Here is a 16106-nt window from a genome sequence, read left to right as displayed (position 1 = left end):
TCAAAGTAGCAGTTAATGTTGTAGAGTATACTTAAGGTATTTCTATTATGCTGATGGTTTGGATGCTATACTAATAGGGCTACTAAAGATCAGGTGTTTTTTAATAACTTGTAACTATTTATTTGATTTCTGTTCATAATAATGCTTTTTAATATATATATATATATACACACACACACACACACATATATATATATATATATATATATTAGACATGCTTGTTTTCTTCAAACAATTTTCCCCCTGAAGTGTAGCCAGATTTGTTTCCTGGTCATAAATCTGGAGTCGCACAAATGTTCAGAAAGAATCTGGCTTAAAGAGTGAACTGCTGTGAAAAATTAGCTTCTTTTTTCACTATGCGGAATCAGTTACTTGAATTAAGTATTGTAAGTTGAAATGAAAACTACACGTTTCCCTATAATTTCCCCCCTGTGCTTTATTTTTTTGTCCTCCCTTAGGTTTGCCAGGAGAGAAAGGCGAAAGGGGTATTGGGTCTCCAGGGGCTCGAGGCCCACCTGGCCCCCCAGGTAGGTCTGCTGCTACATGAACTAGTAACTGCTGAGAGAGCACACAACTCCCCAAGAGATTCGCAGCCTCATCAGATCAGCTTCAGGCATGGCTGCCGTCATGAAATATATCTTAGCAGGAAGTGCAACTTGTAAAACCTCATGTTTATGTTCTCCTTGCTCAAAAAAAAAAAAAATGTTTGAATGTGTTCCAGTAAGCATTCACTATAACTTTAATATATGATGAGGGTACGGGTTCCAGTGACACAGAGGGTTGCTATTGTCTTTTTTATGGAATTCCTGTTTGTTTCATTTGGCCTCATAGCTTTTAAGAATGGTGTCACTTCCCGTTTTTTCTGGTATTCTTCAAGGTGTTGCTAGTAGACTGAAAAAAAATGTATTCTCATTCAAAAGTCATCACAAGATTTCACTTACAGTTCCTTTATTGATATTTTGGAAAGAAAGAGTAGTTATTTAGTTTTTTTATGAATTTCTTTTGCTAGGTTGAAAATGAATTTTTTCTTCGTTATAATGTCCATGAGACCCTTGCAACTAAGGTCAAACCTAGTGGTTGCATGTTTACATTTATGTTAGCTGTAAGTATCAGTTGATCCAGAAATAACGTTGTTTCCCATAGCCCTGAGGTATGGAGCAGGCACTTCCATGTTTTCCGGGCAGTCTAATGGGTTAATAGAGCCATTTCCTTCAGGTAGTCAATCTCTGCGCGAGTAGGAGTGAACCAGAGAACTCACTGATATCTTTAGTTTGGATTAATTCTCACTGAGTCAGTATTCTTTGAATAAAATCATTAAAATAGTTGGATTTCTGACATTAACTCTTGATGAATCACTGGTAAGAAAGTTCCACACTTTGATTCATATGGGCGATTTCATAAGGAAAACATTTTCTTACCATACACTAGTGAGTTGTCTGGTCTTGAGGCAGTGGAGGTGCCAAAGTATTGTCAACAATACCGCCTCAGGAGATGTATTTAACAAGAAGAGAAATATTTGTTTTAACCCCACACTAGGTCCACAAGGAGAATCCAGAACAGGTCCACCAGGGTCCACAGGTTCCAGAGGTCCTCCAGGCCCCCCTGGTCGTCCTGGAAACTCAGGTATCCGAGGACCTCCAGGTCCTCCTGGATACTGTGACTCATCCCAGTGTGCCAGCATCCCATACAACGGGCAAGGCTATCCAGGTACGTGGTTGTTAATGTAGGAACCCAAATTCACCCGAATAAAGAACTTTTCTGGAAATGAAATTCCCTAGGATTGAAGGAAGATTGACTTGAGTATTTCTTGAAGATATCAGCTCTTCCAGTTGTTTGTTTTGATTATGTAGTAATATTGTTCTCTCTCGAGGCATAAAACATCGTATCACTCTTATGAGTTGAAGAATTATTTTCTCTCCCTTCCAATATTTCTGCAGTTACCAAATCACATCATAAAACTCTCCTTATTTCTCCTGGAAGTTCAAAGAATGCTACCAATTGACTCCCCCCCCCCCGCCCCCCACCTAGCCTAAAGGTTGGGAACAGGGATTTGTTGAATACAATTGTGGAATGCTAAGAATATATATATTTGTTTTGGGACTCTAACTTGTAGGCATACTACAGCGTGGGGCAATAATAGGTTTAGGGTTGTGAGTATGAGAAATAGAATTTATTTTTGTATTATTATTTATTAATTATTGTATTATGTTCCATATGAACTATAAACCTACTTGTGCCCAACCTTGTATTTGAAACACGATTCAGACAACTGAAAATAATTCACTGTCTCATACTGTCCATAGAATTACTGTGTATAAAATCTGGAACATAACTTTTTAAAGGGTTTAGTATTGAAATTCTAGTGTTTCAATGATCTTATGTCTGATTTTGGGACTGTGGGACAGGGGACATATGCTGATCAGGAAATTAATTCATGCTGTGGTCAGCGGTGACCTTTTCATCAGTGCACCCTCAAGCATCTTGCAAGTTTTAAAAATGATACTGCTGTTTGATATGATTGGCTACTAGCAAATAGTGCATGAGTAGTTGAATATCTAAATATCTATATATCTATATATTTATGTGAATACTTATATATGGCCAAAAGTTACAAATCTTAATGTAAATTTCTCATGCAACCTATTGATGAAATTACAATTTAATGCTTGATAAAATAAATTTAAATTACCTCTGCCTTACAGTATGTGTGATTAACTGGAAATATATGGATATATATATATATACTTTAACCATTACAAACTTAGATGGATGTGTATATATATTTTTTGCATAGTAATTCAACTTTTAAAAACTATCATCTTTGACCTGTTTCAGGTTCCGGCTAACAAATTTTCTAAGTCGCCAGTGCTGCTTACAGTTTGAATACATGAAAATCCTGTTTCTGAGATGTTTGCGCACATGCTTATTAGGAAATGAGTCTGTATGGAAATCTCACCACAGATATGGTTAACGAACCGGGCCAACATCATAAAGGAGGGTGGAGACTCTTTATACTAACTTGAATGAGACAAAAGCAGTGGTGTTAGTTTATAAGCCTGAAGCATTTCAGTCATAATGCAGAAAAATATTATTTAAAAAAAGTTCAAACACACAGCCATAAGGAGCCTCAGTTGAGAAAGAGGCTCATAATAAAACTACTAACCAGCGGAGATCATGCCATGTGGAGAAAAACAATTAACCTGGTTACAGAGACATGTCTTATGTAAATAATAAACTAATTGTGGCTTGTAAATGATGTGTATGTGATCCTGTCCACTAAAATCACTTAACAATTCTACAGTAAGCTTCTGCATCAAAGCCTGCTGCTTGCTCTATGCCGGAATAACACCGAATGGAATCGCCTCATTTCTTGCTTGTTAGCAATGTGTCTGGTTCAGGGCATGTGTCTCATTATTACTATTTTTTGTACATGTACTCTCATTTGGGTTTTGTAATTGCAATTTTCAAACCAAAGTTTTGTAGTCACTTTTTTTCTTCCTGTTTTGCTGTAGTCACTGGTGTTCTTCACCCCCACCAGCTGTAACTCAGTCTGTGGGAGAGAGAGCCTCAGAAAATGTCATGTACTGTATATTACCTGGTGATAGTTATTCTCACCTCCAGAGTTCAGTTTCTAGGAGCCAGCAATACTGCCCCTCATCTCCTCATCTTTCCAAACTGTTCTTTGAATTGAGGAGTTTGAAGTCATGAACAGGTACTTGGGGATTTGTGAAAATCCCATCGAGGTTCTGTGTTTACAGTTCTTTGGCCCAGTCTCTGACCTTTCCCAGGTATTTGTGCAATGATTGTATTTACTGCTGGATCGTTGAAGGTTAAAAAAAAAAAGTGCCATTACTTTATTTGAGCATCACCAAATTCTTTATGCAAATGGAAGTAATCAGAACATTGTAATTTATATATTTATAGTTATGAGATTAAGACTGGAGTGCCATCACCTCGGGTGATGGTTTAGCTTTTGCTATGTCTGTACCAAATCATGCCATAACTGTAATGTTGAATCGGACAGAGCCATACGTGCCCGAGGGCGGGGCCTACCTGCCTGAGCGCGAGCCCTTCATCGTACCGGTGGAGCCTGAGCGGACTGACGAGTACGAGGACTACGGTGCCGACGAACCTGGCGACGAGCAGCTTCCCCACACGCGCTGGCGGCGCGCCCTGCCCCGTGGAGTCGGGCAGCAAACCTGAAGCCGCGCCCAGGGCGGCCAGGCTGGGGGGAGGTGTTGGGATTATCTTTTACAGGTCAGATAGAGCAGTGTACGTTTTATCTGCGATGTTTCTTCCGGCGTAGCTTCAACCAAGAGTTCCCCCCAATCTCTCTTTTTTTTTTTAAACTGTAGAGAACCTTGTTTCTGCAGGAAGCCTAGCTAGCTGCACGTAGTCTGTAGACTTCTTTGCTTTCGCCCTTGAAATGCTTGCAAAACACTTTGTTCACAAAAGCTGCAAGGAGAGAACGTGCCTAGTGCCTTTACTTGGTACAGTGGGCAGCCTCAGTGAAACTCTTACGTTAAGCCGTAAGTCCTGGAACCCAGAACTACTGCATATTTCGAGAGGGCAGTTTGTCTTTCCTAATACTTCTTTGCAATTCAATTACAGCACGATTCAAGTAATTCTTCTCCTAAAACCAAAAGGGAGGGGAAAGTCAACTCCATTGCAATTATTTATCTTCCTCTTCTGTCTTCTGTTATCCACTATGGCGTAGAATGCTCTTATACATCTCCTTTAACAACCACAAGCCTTAAGCCATGTAGCTGAAATTATTGTATCAACTGGATACAATTTCATATTGCCTTAAACCTCCTTGTTTTAGACACACTAACATTTATGCCAAATTGCAGAATATTCTGCAGCGATGGAATTGCATGTGTTGTATATTTAGTATGAACTTTTTTCCAGAACATGTTTCTTAGTTATCAAAAGCAGTTGGAAATGTTTGCAAGACTATGAACATAGAATTGCTGCTTTTATATTTTAACTGCAGATTGTGAATTTCACTGCCTTATATTATTTATTTCTGAAACAAAAGAGGCATTTTTCAATAAAACTACTGAAAATTTGATATGGTATTTTTTTTTTTTGAATGGCCTTCTGGACTATTCACATGGTGGTTATAACAAACAAGTTTATATCCTTGGATACTGTTACAGATCTTGCTAATATACTAAATTATGCTAAATAACTTTAGATTTTTAATGATATGGTGAAGTCATAGAAAGAGAGTGCTGAGAACCTTAAAAAGCCAAGCTGATTCCAGAGGCTTCATTGGGAACGTAGAGGATGTGTGGGTTGGTGGGAAAACAACTAGGTATCCTAGGAGACCCCAAACAACCAAATAACTTAACAACCCACATGATTTAGTATGCATTTAGTCACTTTCCTATACCATACTTTACTTAATAGCATGTTTAATTGCAAAATGGAAAATTCCTTAATGGAAAATTTTGCATTTAGTGATACCTTCCTTTTGCACTTTTATGAATGCAAGTAACATCATTCTAAATATCAAAGAAAATAATGTAAATATTGGTTTGAAAGTACCAACATCAATTGAAGAGAAAGACGTAGTGATGGAAAATTTTCTGCAGAGCAAAAGTTTGAGTTAAATATTTCCTGGAGACCAGGGTCAGAAGGAATAGACAATAAATGAGTGTACTTACTGTGTTCATGAAGCTTCCAGGTAATTGCTAAATTCATAGCCTTAATCTTTAATTCCGAATCAATAGGAATACTTTTAAAGTTAGAAGAGACCATTGAGATCACCTCTGTCCAATTCTTTGCTTCACATAGGAAGAAGCAGACTCAGCTAATTAGTATCAGAGCAAGACCAAAATCCTAGGTCTTGTGGTTCTTTACCCTGTTTTATCATCAGATACTCTTATTTCCCCCATCTCCTTCTTCCTTCCTGGGAACACTTACTTTCTGGGTAGGAGCCTTCAAACCTCAAAGTTCTTTGAATTTATTTTAATTTCTGATTCATTTGGGTTTCTGATGCTCGTTGATGAGCCTCTGTATCAGGACAGTGAAGATGGGTTCAGTTCCTCATCACTGACTCAGCTGAGTCCCAAAGCACCATGGATTTAAGGCACAAAGGAATTCCATCTTCTTTCAATGGTATATGTGGGTTTGATTCTTGGTGTTGGCAGTTACTAATTCATTATCTTCTAGTCTGTGCTCGAGAGGGCATGAGTGGCCACACCATTTCTAACCAGGAGATAAGCAAAAATGTAATAACTAGCTGAGATACATGTGATTTTTATTTTCATAGTCCATTTCCTCCATAATTAAGTTGGCTTTGCTGAATTTTATGTTAAAATAAATTTTGTAACCTCTGATTGAGTGCATACTGACAAGTGATAGGGAGAAAAGGCCAGATAGTCTGGGTTTAAAAACTAATGCCCCCAAAAATCAAACTTGTAGGTGCTAGTTAATTTATTCAAACTTTCTTTGAGGGAATACAGAATAACTTGAAATACTTTTTCTAGCTCTTTACATTTGGAAACATTATAAAAAATTTATAATTTATATTTGAAGCTAGTTCTCTGATTTTTAAGAAACTAACTTGAAATAACTGTGGGAAGATGTTGTAGCTTCTAATGAGGGCTACAGTAAGAAAGGTTTCAAAATTTCAAAAGAGCATTTAAATAAACCCTGAGTATCCTTTACAGAATATTTTGTACAATGGGATTAACAATTTAGCAAGTTTAACAGGTGGCTACACATGTATTTTCTCAGATTTATAGGTGTCTGTTTTTGAGTCTGTATAGAATTATGCTGCCTGTGCAGTTACTCAAAATTACATTTTATTTTTTGTACAAATAAATTCAACATAATTTTTTCTGAGTATTATTTATTCTACCCATTGCACTATATTTGACACATAAGATTTTTCCTCATTTGATTTTAGTTCTAATTTCTCCATAATAAAAGGGGTTTTGATTATACTATCTTCACATGGTCTGAGTGCCTTATAAAGAGTATCCACCCTTGCCAGGTAGCTTAGTTGATTCGAGAGTCCTCCTGATATGCCAATGTTGGGGGTTTGATCTCTGGGCAGCGCACATACAGGGAGCAAGCAATGAATGTGTGAATGGATGCAACAGCAAATCAATGTCTCTCTAAACAATCAATTGAAAAAATTAAAAAACACAGTAACCAATTAAACAAAGGATAGCTCTGGTAAATCTCTTATTTTCAAAGGCAGTCTTTTAAATACAAATTAATATTGATCCCTAAGTCACATTTTACTTGTGGTTAGAAAATGAATTTCAATATGAATGTCTAAATGAACATTTATTAACTTTTCACTCTTAGATCCAGGCAGCTAAAGGCTATTGGAAAGAATCACATGGATTTGCTTTCAGGGAATGACTGACATGCGGTCACTTACAGACCCTGTCTCCAGCACTGATTTCTTGTCTTATCAGTACATCCAGTTGTGTAGGCCTCTTTGAAGTTCCACAAACACTTCAAAATGAACACAGCTGGTGTTTATTAGGATAAGATTCAGCTGTGACAGAAAGTCACAAAATAACAGTGGCTTCAACAAGTTGAAGTGTCTTTATTTTTCATATTTAAGAAGTCAAAGCCCAGGCTTTTTCTATATTGTTGCTATGCTTTTTGTGATTTCCTTGGTCAAGTAAGCATGTGGTCCAAGACAGTTAATACAGCTCTAGCCATTATGTCTGTATTTTCCCTGCAGGAAGGAAGGAGGAGGGAAGAAAACTCCACCTCTCTTTTTAAGGACACCTTCTGGTAGTTGCAGACACAACTTAAAACCACAAATTTATATTACATACCATTAGCCAGAATTTAGTTATTTGGCTACATCTAGCTGTAAGGGTAAAATGTTATCTTTATTTTGGGTGGCCATGTGCCAAACTAAAATCAGCCACTCTGTTATAATGTGAAAGGGGAAATGAATACTGGGGGTCAACTCAAGTCTTCAGGGTTTGACACAATGTCCAAATCTGAACATATCTCCCCATAAATCTGATTTTCTTCCATTGTCCCCACCAATCACCAAGTTCCTCAGGTTTGAAATTTGAGAGCCCTTGTAAACTCTTCCTTCTCTCACTTTTACATCCAATCAACCAAGACTAGCCGATTGAACTTCTACATTTATCTTCATCACCCTGTTGTTACTACTCAACTTCAGACTCTTGGGATTTCTTGTCATGACTATAACAGTTTCTTAAATGCTCTCTCCTTGTAACCTTGGCCTCTCTCAAATAATTTTTCCACACAGATGCCAGGGAGATTTATCTAAAATGCAAACCTGATCATGTCATGTCCCCCACTTAACATTCTTCAAATGGTATGTAGATTTCTCTGAAAGTCTTGACTCCATCTGTCAATACCCTATTATTCCTTTTTCACCAACTTTTCCATTGGACCATCTGGAACTTCTATTCCATTTTTTACGAACTTCCCCAAATCCTTAGCCTCCTCAGTGAACAACCCCAGTACTTCCTGGCATGACCCTGAAGATACTGCAGAGACTGTTTATGTCTGCCAGAGCTGGTGGGTGGGGACATGTCCTCTTCACTCCTCACTCAGCACCGTTTCCAGACCAACAATCTTGTCTTCTTTAAAAAGCCTTTATTGTTTGAGGCTTATACCCAACTTCCCATCTCTACCATCTATTCATTTCATGGTAACTTTACCTCATTCAGAAGAGGCTTTAGGGCTTTTATCCACCCCAGTATTGTTATCTTCTAGGTACCTAAACCATCCTTGTTGGATAACAAATATAACATTATCCCACGTATTCAAACTTATCATCAAAGATATTATTTTTTTTTCATTGCTTTTAGTGACGGTGGGTGGGGGTGGGGGAGAGAGAGACAGAGAGAGACATCAGTGTGAGAGAGTAACATCAATTGGTTGCCTCCTTACATGCCCAATCGAAGACTGAACCAGCAACCTTTCGGTTTTGGGGATGACACTCCAACCAACTGAGCCACACTGGCCAGGGCAGACTTTTTCTTTTTTTCAGCCTCAGCTACTCAGTCTTTCCAAGTTCTTACCTTGGGCATATGTCGAACTGCCATGACTTTGAAATCACTAACTTAGACCCTCGACTCTTCTTGGGTTTCCAGCTCACCTACCTGAACACCCGCAATGAAGCTGTTTTCAGCTTCATTATGACACTCAGTGCAGTGACCCTTTCATGTTCTTCCCTTCCACAAGCTCCTCTTTGTCTTCACTTCCTTCCTTATCCAACTAGGATCCCATGTCTTGGTAACATACCCAGTTTATTAAATAGCCTGAACTCCAAGAAGTACAAAACTAGTTTTATTTTTTTAGTCACTTTCTTCAGTTATGTTGTGTTGTATATTCCTGCTCTATCCTGTAACATACCTCAGACAAATCTTACTGCTTTTGGATCATTTCAAGAGTGAATACTTCAGTCCTGTCCAGTGCAATTTAATCCACTTGAAAAATTTAATCTCAAGTCCAATTTCAGACTCATTTTTTTTTCTACCTTGAAGTCAGAACTCAGACTTATGGACCTGGACTGTAGAGATGGTAGGCCAGCTCCTTCACTCCAATTTCTTCAGAATTCAGGTAGAAGAAGAGGACTAGAGAAAAAGGAGATAAAGGGTTTTTCAACTTATGTGTGCCAGTAGAATCCTTTCTTAAATGTCAGTGCTTATTGTGTGGCAGGTGCCCAAATGTTGCTCCTCTTTTTGGGTGTCTGTGTATATTTTTCAGAGGAGCATGCAGAGGACCTGCCTACTGCTCAGTTATTTCTGACATAACAGCCCCCAAATCCCACTGAGCTCTTGTCCCCATGGACTACTTCACAGCTATTTGCTACTCAGTCTTCTCCTTCACCTGAAGTCCTCTTAGGAGGGATTCTGGTAAGATGGCTCATGTCTGGCTACTTTCTAAGTGCTTATTGGACCATAGGAGACTCACGCATCCATGATAAGCCAAGTGAAAGAACAAAGGCTGTCCCCACAGATGCCCCCTTTCTTGCTGCCTCCCATTCACTTTTCTCCATTCAAGGACATAGGGTTGCAAGTTAGGTCAGCAAGTCTACTACATAACAAATGTTCACCCATGGAATTACATGCTCTTCTTGACGACACTCCTCAGTCTCTACAAGTGTGTTTTTTTAAGTTTCTCTCAGGTGTTTCAATGGGTGAAGATTTAAAGCGCTCTTTTTATAATAGAAGGTGAAAGCCACAATTTTCTGTTCTTTATCAATGATCACTTGCTTGAATGGATTCTTCTTGATTCTTTATTTTGCAAATATAGGTTCCTAGGGGTCATGGGGAGATAGTTTGAATGAGCCAGTCCTGCCAATTTTAGAAGTCCTGAGGGAATGCACATTATGGTTCTCTTTAGAATGAGGGTAGTATTTAATAGTTATTTTTATCTTTATGGCCATTTGTTCACTTCTAAGCCAAAAGCCAACATTCAATTTAATATCCCATTACCCAAAAGAGCCAAACTGCCTGGTTCCCTCATCCTTTATGTATTAAATCCTACCTCAGATTATCCCAACTGCTTGTAATCTCCATGACTATACCCAGGATACTGAGCCCAGTTGGAGAAAATCACCCACTGGGGGAGATTATGTTAAAAATCCATATGACCAACCTCAGCTTGCCTTTCAACATGGTCAGCAACTGGACTAGCCATATTTTCAACTCTTTCCAAAAATTTTTAAATTTTAATTCTATACCTCATCCTGATTATGAGATTTCTTGCTACCTCTCAAAGAAGCAGCTATTTCATACAGGAGTAAGAAACCACACTGGAACCTCACTTTTCTACCACCAGGGTGTTAAAGCTACCTGCATCTGGACCCATCTTTCTCTCCTGTTTTATTTTTACTCGTTGAACTTAGAGTCCCTTTTCATTCCTTCCACAAGTATTGGGTTAAGCACCTAATAAGTGCTAGGTGTTGTTAGAAATAGTATTGGGTTCTGCAGTAAACATAGGAAAACATAGACCAAGTCCCTCATGTTTTTAGAGTGATAAACATAAAGCAAATAAACAGACAAAGCATACACCGTCAGAGGGTGATGGGCACTATGAGAGGAAAGGAGCAAGATGGAAGGATAGACAATGCTGAGTGTATGTGGAATGTGTACTAGTTTAAGTAGAGTGGGGAGAAATGCTCATTCAGGCAGAGAGCTGAATGAAGGATGGCTGAAAACATGAGGCTCAAATCTGGCTGATAATTATGTAACCTGATGCTTCGCAATTATCCCTAGAGCTGTACTTCTTGACTTCGTATACACATTGGAATCACCAGGGAACTTAAGTAAACAAACAAACAAACAAACAAACAAACAAAAAATCAAGTCTGAATCCCACCCTCATAAATTCTGGTTCATTGGGCAAGGATGAGTTTTGTTGATAAGGATTAAAACATTTTTTTAAAAAGTTGATTTTAGAGAAAGGAAAGGGGGTGGGGGGAGAGAGAGAGCACCCACAAAACATCAGTGTGTTGTCTGACCTATCCATGCATTCACTGGTTGACTCCTGCATGTGCCCTGACCGTGGATTAAACCCTGCGACCCTCCCTGGTTGGGGATTGAACCCATAACTCTGGTGCATTGGGATGACTCTCCAATCAACTGAGTTCCCTGGCTAGGGTAAAGGATAAGAATTTTTTAAAGCTCCTTAAGTAATTATAAAATACAATTAAGGGGCCAAACTACTCTCTGGAGATTCTGATTCAGCATTTGGTAAAGGAGGCCCAAAATTTGCATATTTTCAATATATTCTTCAGGTGACTCATATAATCAGCCAGGATGGGAAACTTTTACACCTCCCTTTGATTTTATATGTCATTTTCATGCCAAATAAATATTTCTAGCCCAGTCAAATCTTCTACTCCTTTAGGAATGTATATCCACCTGTCTTGGTATATCTCTAGCTGGACATTTTACAGGCATTTCAAATTCAACATGAGAACAAAGTGAAATTCCTCACCCGCCTTTCCATATGAGCTTTTTACTACAAGGTGCTTCTGTTCTTGTTTTTGTGAGTGGCACAAAAACCCTTTCAACTGCTTAATCCAGAAACCTGGAAATTTCCCTTACCTTCTACAAACCATCAGTCACTAAATCTTTTGATCTTATCTACTAAGCATCGTCCAACTGTTCGCCTCTGTGTATCTCCACTGCCATTCTCTTCCTCTAGGCCCCGTTGCCTTGCTTGGATTTCTCAGAGGTCTTTCATCTGATCTCTTTCATCAGATCTCTTACCTCCTCCTTTCCATTTTTCTCACAGCTTTACAGACAAAATGATCATCAAGAATGCCAATTTGGTCATATCAATGTATTTCTTAAAATTGTTTAATGATGTTTAGTTCAGAAACCTTATGGAGACTCTTATGCCATCAAAGATTTGGCTTTTTCCTGCTTTGTGATGTCAGAACACCTCACTTATCTTTTCTCCCAGCTATACTGGGCTTCCTAGTCTATCTCTTCTTTATCCTGAGTCTTCTCTGGTGCTATTTCCTTTATCTAGAACACACTGCCTTCATCTGGTCACATCCTATTCATCCTTTAATACTGAAATAATCACTTCCTTTGGGACATTGTCCTGTCACTTCCAAAGTTTAAGATCTCTGCAACGTGCATAGATACCCCTTACTTTCCCATTGACACGTTCTATCATAGGGCAATTTCTTTTTCAATGTTTGACTTTCCTGTTGGATGACAAGATTCTATAAAGGCAGGGACCATATTTATTTTGTATTCTCCTGTGTTTCCAGCAGCCACCACAGTTCTGGTATTTAAGAGGTGTTTAATAAATATTTGTTGAATGAATGAATACTTTCAGGTGAAACAAAATTTTCCTTGAAAGCCTAGCAAGGGAGTTAGGAAAGATGGTTTGTAACTGCATTCAAAGAGCACCTCCCCCAAGGAAAAAGCAGAGCAAAGAGGGCATAGTTAAGGGGCAAAGTATGTACTTTAGGGTAAAACCAGAGAATGAAAGGAACACAGAGAAAGGTTGCATCTGTGAGGTGTGGAGAGAAGTATACTGGCCAAGCGGACCGCTGAAGAAACTCTTGAGGTCTATGCAAAACTCAAGCCTGTTTTCCAAGAAGCCTTAACTCTAAATGCTACAGCAACAAAGAATGGTCTTTAGTTCACAGTCCAGAACAGGAGCTGGGAGTTCTTTGGGTGGAGTTGACATCACTGAGCTCCCAATAGAGTAAACTGAACCATAGCCTGAAGAACTGACCTAAGAGGAAGGGTTACAACATCTGTATCCCAGATTAGAGCAACAGGAAGACCCAGACACACAGGAGAAGGCCATGTGATTATGAAGTAATGTGTCGACAAGCCAAGGAATGCCAAGGATTTCCAGCAACTGCCGCAAGAGAGAAGCATGGGACAGATTCTCCCTCAGAGCCTCCGTAAGGAACCAACCCTGTCAACACCTTGATTTTGGACTTCTAGCCTCCAGAACTGTGAGGGAATAAACTTCTGTTTTAAACTAACATACAACCCCCCCCCCCCCCCCACCGTTTTCCTTGTTATACCAGATTCTATTTGACATATCAAAAATACTGTATGAGAATGGGTAATTCACATGCAATTGGAGTTCTTCTTGTCTACTTTGTTGCAGAAAAGGGAAAAGTGCCACTGGGATATTTTTTACCATCTGTAGGAGACACCAATGACAAAATGATTATTCTTTATTTTGGGCAGTTATATACTTGTACTTTTTTTTTTTTTCATGGCACTATCCCACTATTAGTGAAGGTCATTGAGAGGATGTAATTGCTGGTTGTCCTGAAAGCTAAACCTGGGCAATTGGAGGCACCTCACCCCCTCCCCTGTCCTTAGAATCTATGGTCCACTCACCATCCCCGCACTAGGAGCTGTTTCAAGCACACAGCCTTGAGAGTGTAAGGGGTTGTTGAGAGATGGATCTTGGGAAAGAGGTATCCGTGAGGGAAATCCTGCATTGGCCATCGACATCTATGTAGGAAGGGCTGGCCCATATGCTAAATGTTTGTGGATGCTATGTGAGTACAGAATGTCTGGAAAATACCAGCTGTTTTGATGTGCTTGTTTGGGGAGCTGCGCATAGCACACTGCAGCAAAGAGGGAAGAGAATGGCTGTGTCTGAGGGCTGGCCTCACATGTGGGCTGTTCAGCTGGCCACCTATGCCCAACTAGAGGCTGAAGCTCAAGTTAGAATTGGAAGAAGAGCTGAGGTTAAAAAAGGATGTTTGGTAGTTTACTAGTCTGCTAGCTTTGGTCTGGCAACAAGGTGGGAGGATAGGATAATAGCTTGGAGACTTTAACATGCTTTTTTTTTTTTTTTTTAACAAGACTAGGATGGTCCAAGCTGCCATAAATTAGGGTTCAAGCATTGTGACAAAGCCTGATTGGGATGTTAAGAGGTGGAATCCCTGGGAATGTAAGGAGGAGGAGGAGGATATGGTAATTGACAGTGAAACGGACAAAACTCCCCGAGCCCCATCTGACCCTTAATACAAAAGAAAGTAAAAGTCCAGCCAGCATGGCAGCCCCCAATTCCAGACAGATTCAAGATGAGAAAATATACTCCCACTGAGCTTATTGATATAGCTGCCAAGTTCCAGCACAAGGCCAGGGAAAATATCCAGGCATGGTTAGTGCAGCTACAGGATAGGGGGTTGGGTGGGGAGTGTGAGGGGGGTGTATGACATTTCTTTGACCAGTAGGAGGCAAAGAAAATAAGAAACATCACCATACACCCTGCTCTCCAGCAGCTCCTGCATGGCACAGGGGCGGGGGGGGGGGAGGGAAGGGTTAGTTTCAAGGCACTTACTACATAATAGATTATTCTAGCTTGTTGGGAGGCTTGGCCCAATGAGGGAGATCTCCCTGGGCACAGGGGACCCTGGAAATCTGTAGAGGAGGTATAACAAATTCTTAGGGAGTTGGGAATGAGACAGGCTATCTATGAAGGCCCTGATCTGAAGGCCAAATTCACTGCAGGAATAAAAGCCAAAATACTTCAGTCTACTCCTCACACCTGGTATGGGATGCTGATAACCATGCTGAGCCCACTTGTGAGACAAGACATTATGATGTAGGGCTGATCAGAAGGCCACCTTTGGACGGCAAAAATACCAGGTGAAACAGATTAAAGCTCTGGGCATCTCCCAAGCAGGGCTCCCATTTGAGTTGGATGTGTCTGTGACTCTGGAAGGCATGGGTCAGGCACTGTGGCAGAGACAACACTAGGTGAGTACTGCCAGGATTTTGGTCCCAGCTTTGGAAGGGGGCAGAACCCCAATATACCCCCATAAAGCAACAGCTTCTAGCTGCTTACACAGCACTCTTCTAGATTTAGCCTCTCACAAAAGATGGCACGTCATGGTAAGAACTTCTTATCAAGGAGTGGGTTGAGAATATCTTCTATCCACCCACCTCTGCCAAGGCTCAAAATCTCACTTTGACTAAGTGGCGTTTGCAGCAGAGGAGCACCCTGTCCACCAGTTGATGGTCCCTAGAAATGTGCGTGCTCCCAGGCTCTGTAGATACTGGGGTGTAGAGTCTCTAAGTCCCCCTGCCCCTATTTCTATGGTCATGCCTGAGGTCTGTAGAGAGGGAATGTGAGAAATTCCCGCTGATCTCTGACATACAGATGGCTCTAATCAGAGCAACCCATCCAGAAAGACTGCAGTTGCTATTCATCCCAACACTGACACCCTCTGGGTGGAAACAGAAATGAACCACAGCAGCCAGTGGCTGAACTCAGGGCCCTGGCTATTGACTCTTTGCACTGACAGTTAGGCCGTTCTGCCGGAATCAACCCTGAGGCTTGGACAATGAGAAGCCGAGGGATGGGTGATGATGACTAAGCCCTGTGGGGTCAGGATATGTGGGAAGACATTTGGGTTCTCCTGCGTGTGAGAGCCTGAGGCAGTCATCACTGTCTCCCACGTCTGGGCTTGTAGGTGCTGACACTGCCTGGCAATCAGGAAGCTGATGCCCTAGCTCAGATTCAATACCTAACAACCAGCCCTCAGTAGATAGAGTAGATTGGGTGCAAAGAAAGAATGGCCACCATGGTGTGTGAATGGGATGGCATGTTGCCAAGGTTATGCCAGATTGCCCTTT

The 16106-nt window shown here is 40.3% G+C and overlaps 1 protein-coding gene across 1 annotated transcript in view; it reads left to right on the top strand.

Moving 5' to 3' along the window:
- Positions 1-4320, top strand: part of COL12A1 (collagen type XII alpha 1 chain) — a 110705-nt gene extending 106385 nt beyond the window's left edge. The window contains exons 64-66 of the mRNA XM_054569632.1: positions 459-527; positions 1537-1707; positions 4025-4320. Of these exons, the coding sequence (XP_054425607.1) occupies positions 459-527; positions 1537-1707; positions 4025-4203 (419 nt within the window). The 3' untranslated portion in view covers positions 4204-4320. The remainder of the gene's footprint in view (positions 1-458; positions 528-1536; positions 1708-4024) is intronic.
- Positions 4321-16106: the final 11786 nt, after the last annotated feature.

This window comes from Pteronotus mesoamericanus, unplaced genomic scaffold (assembly GCF_021234165.1).
Source record: "Pteronotus mesoamericanus isolate MK-2021 breed Mesoamerican mustached bat unplaced genomic scaffold, CSHL_Meso_final contig_20, whole genome shotgun sequence".
Lineage (NCBI taxonomy): Eukaryota > Metazoa > Chordata > Mammalia > Chiroptera > Mormoopidae > Pteronotus > Pteronotus mesoamericanus.
Note: the sequence above shows the minus strand (reverse complement) of the source record. Positions and strands in the feature narration are given on the sequence as shown.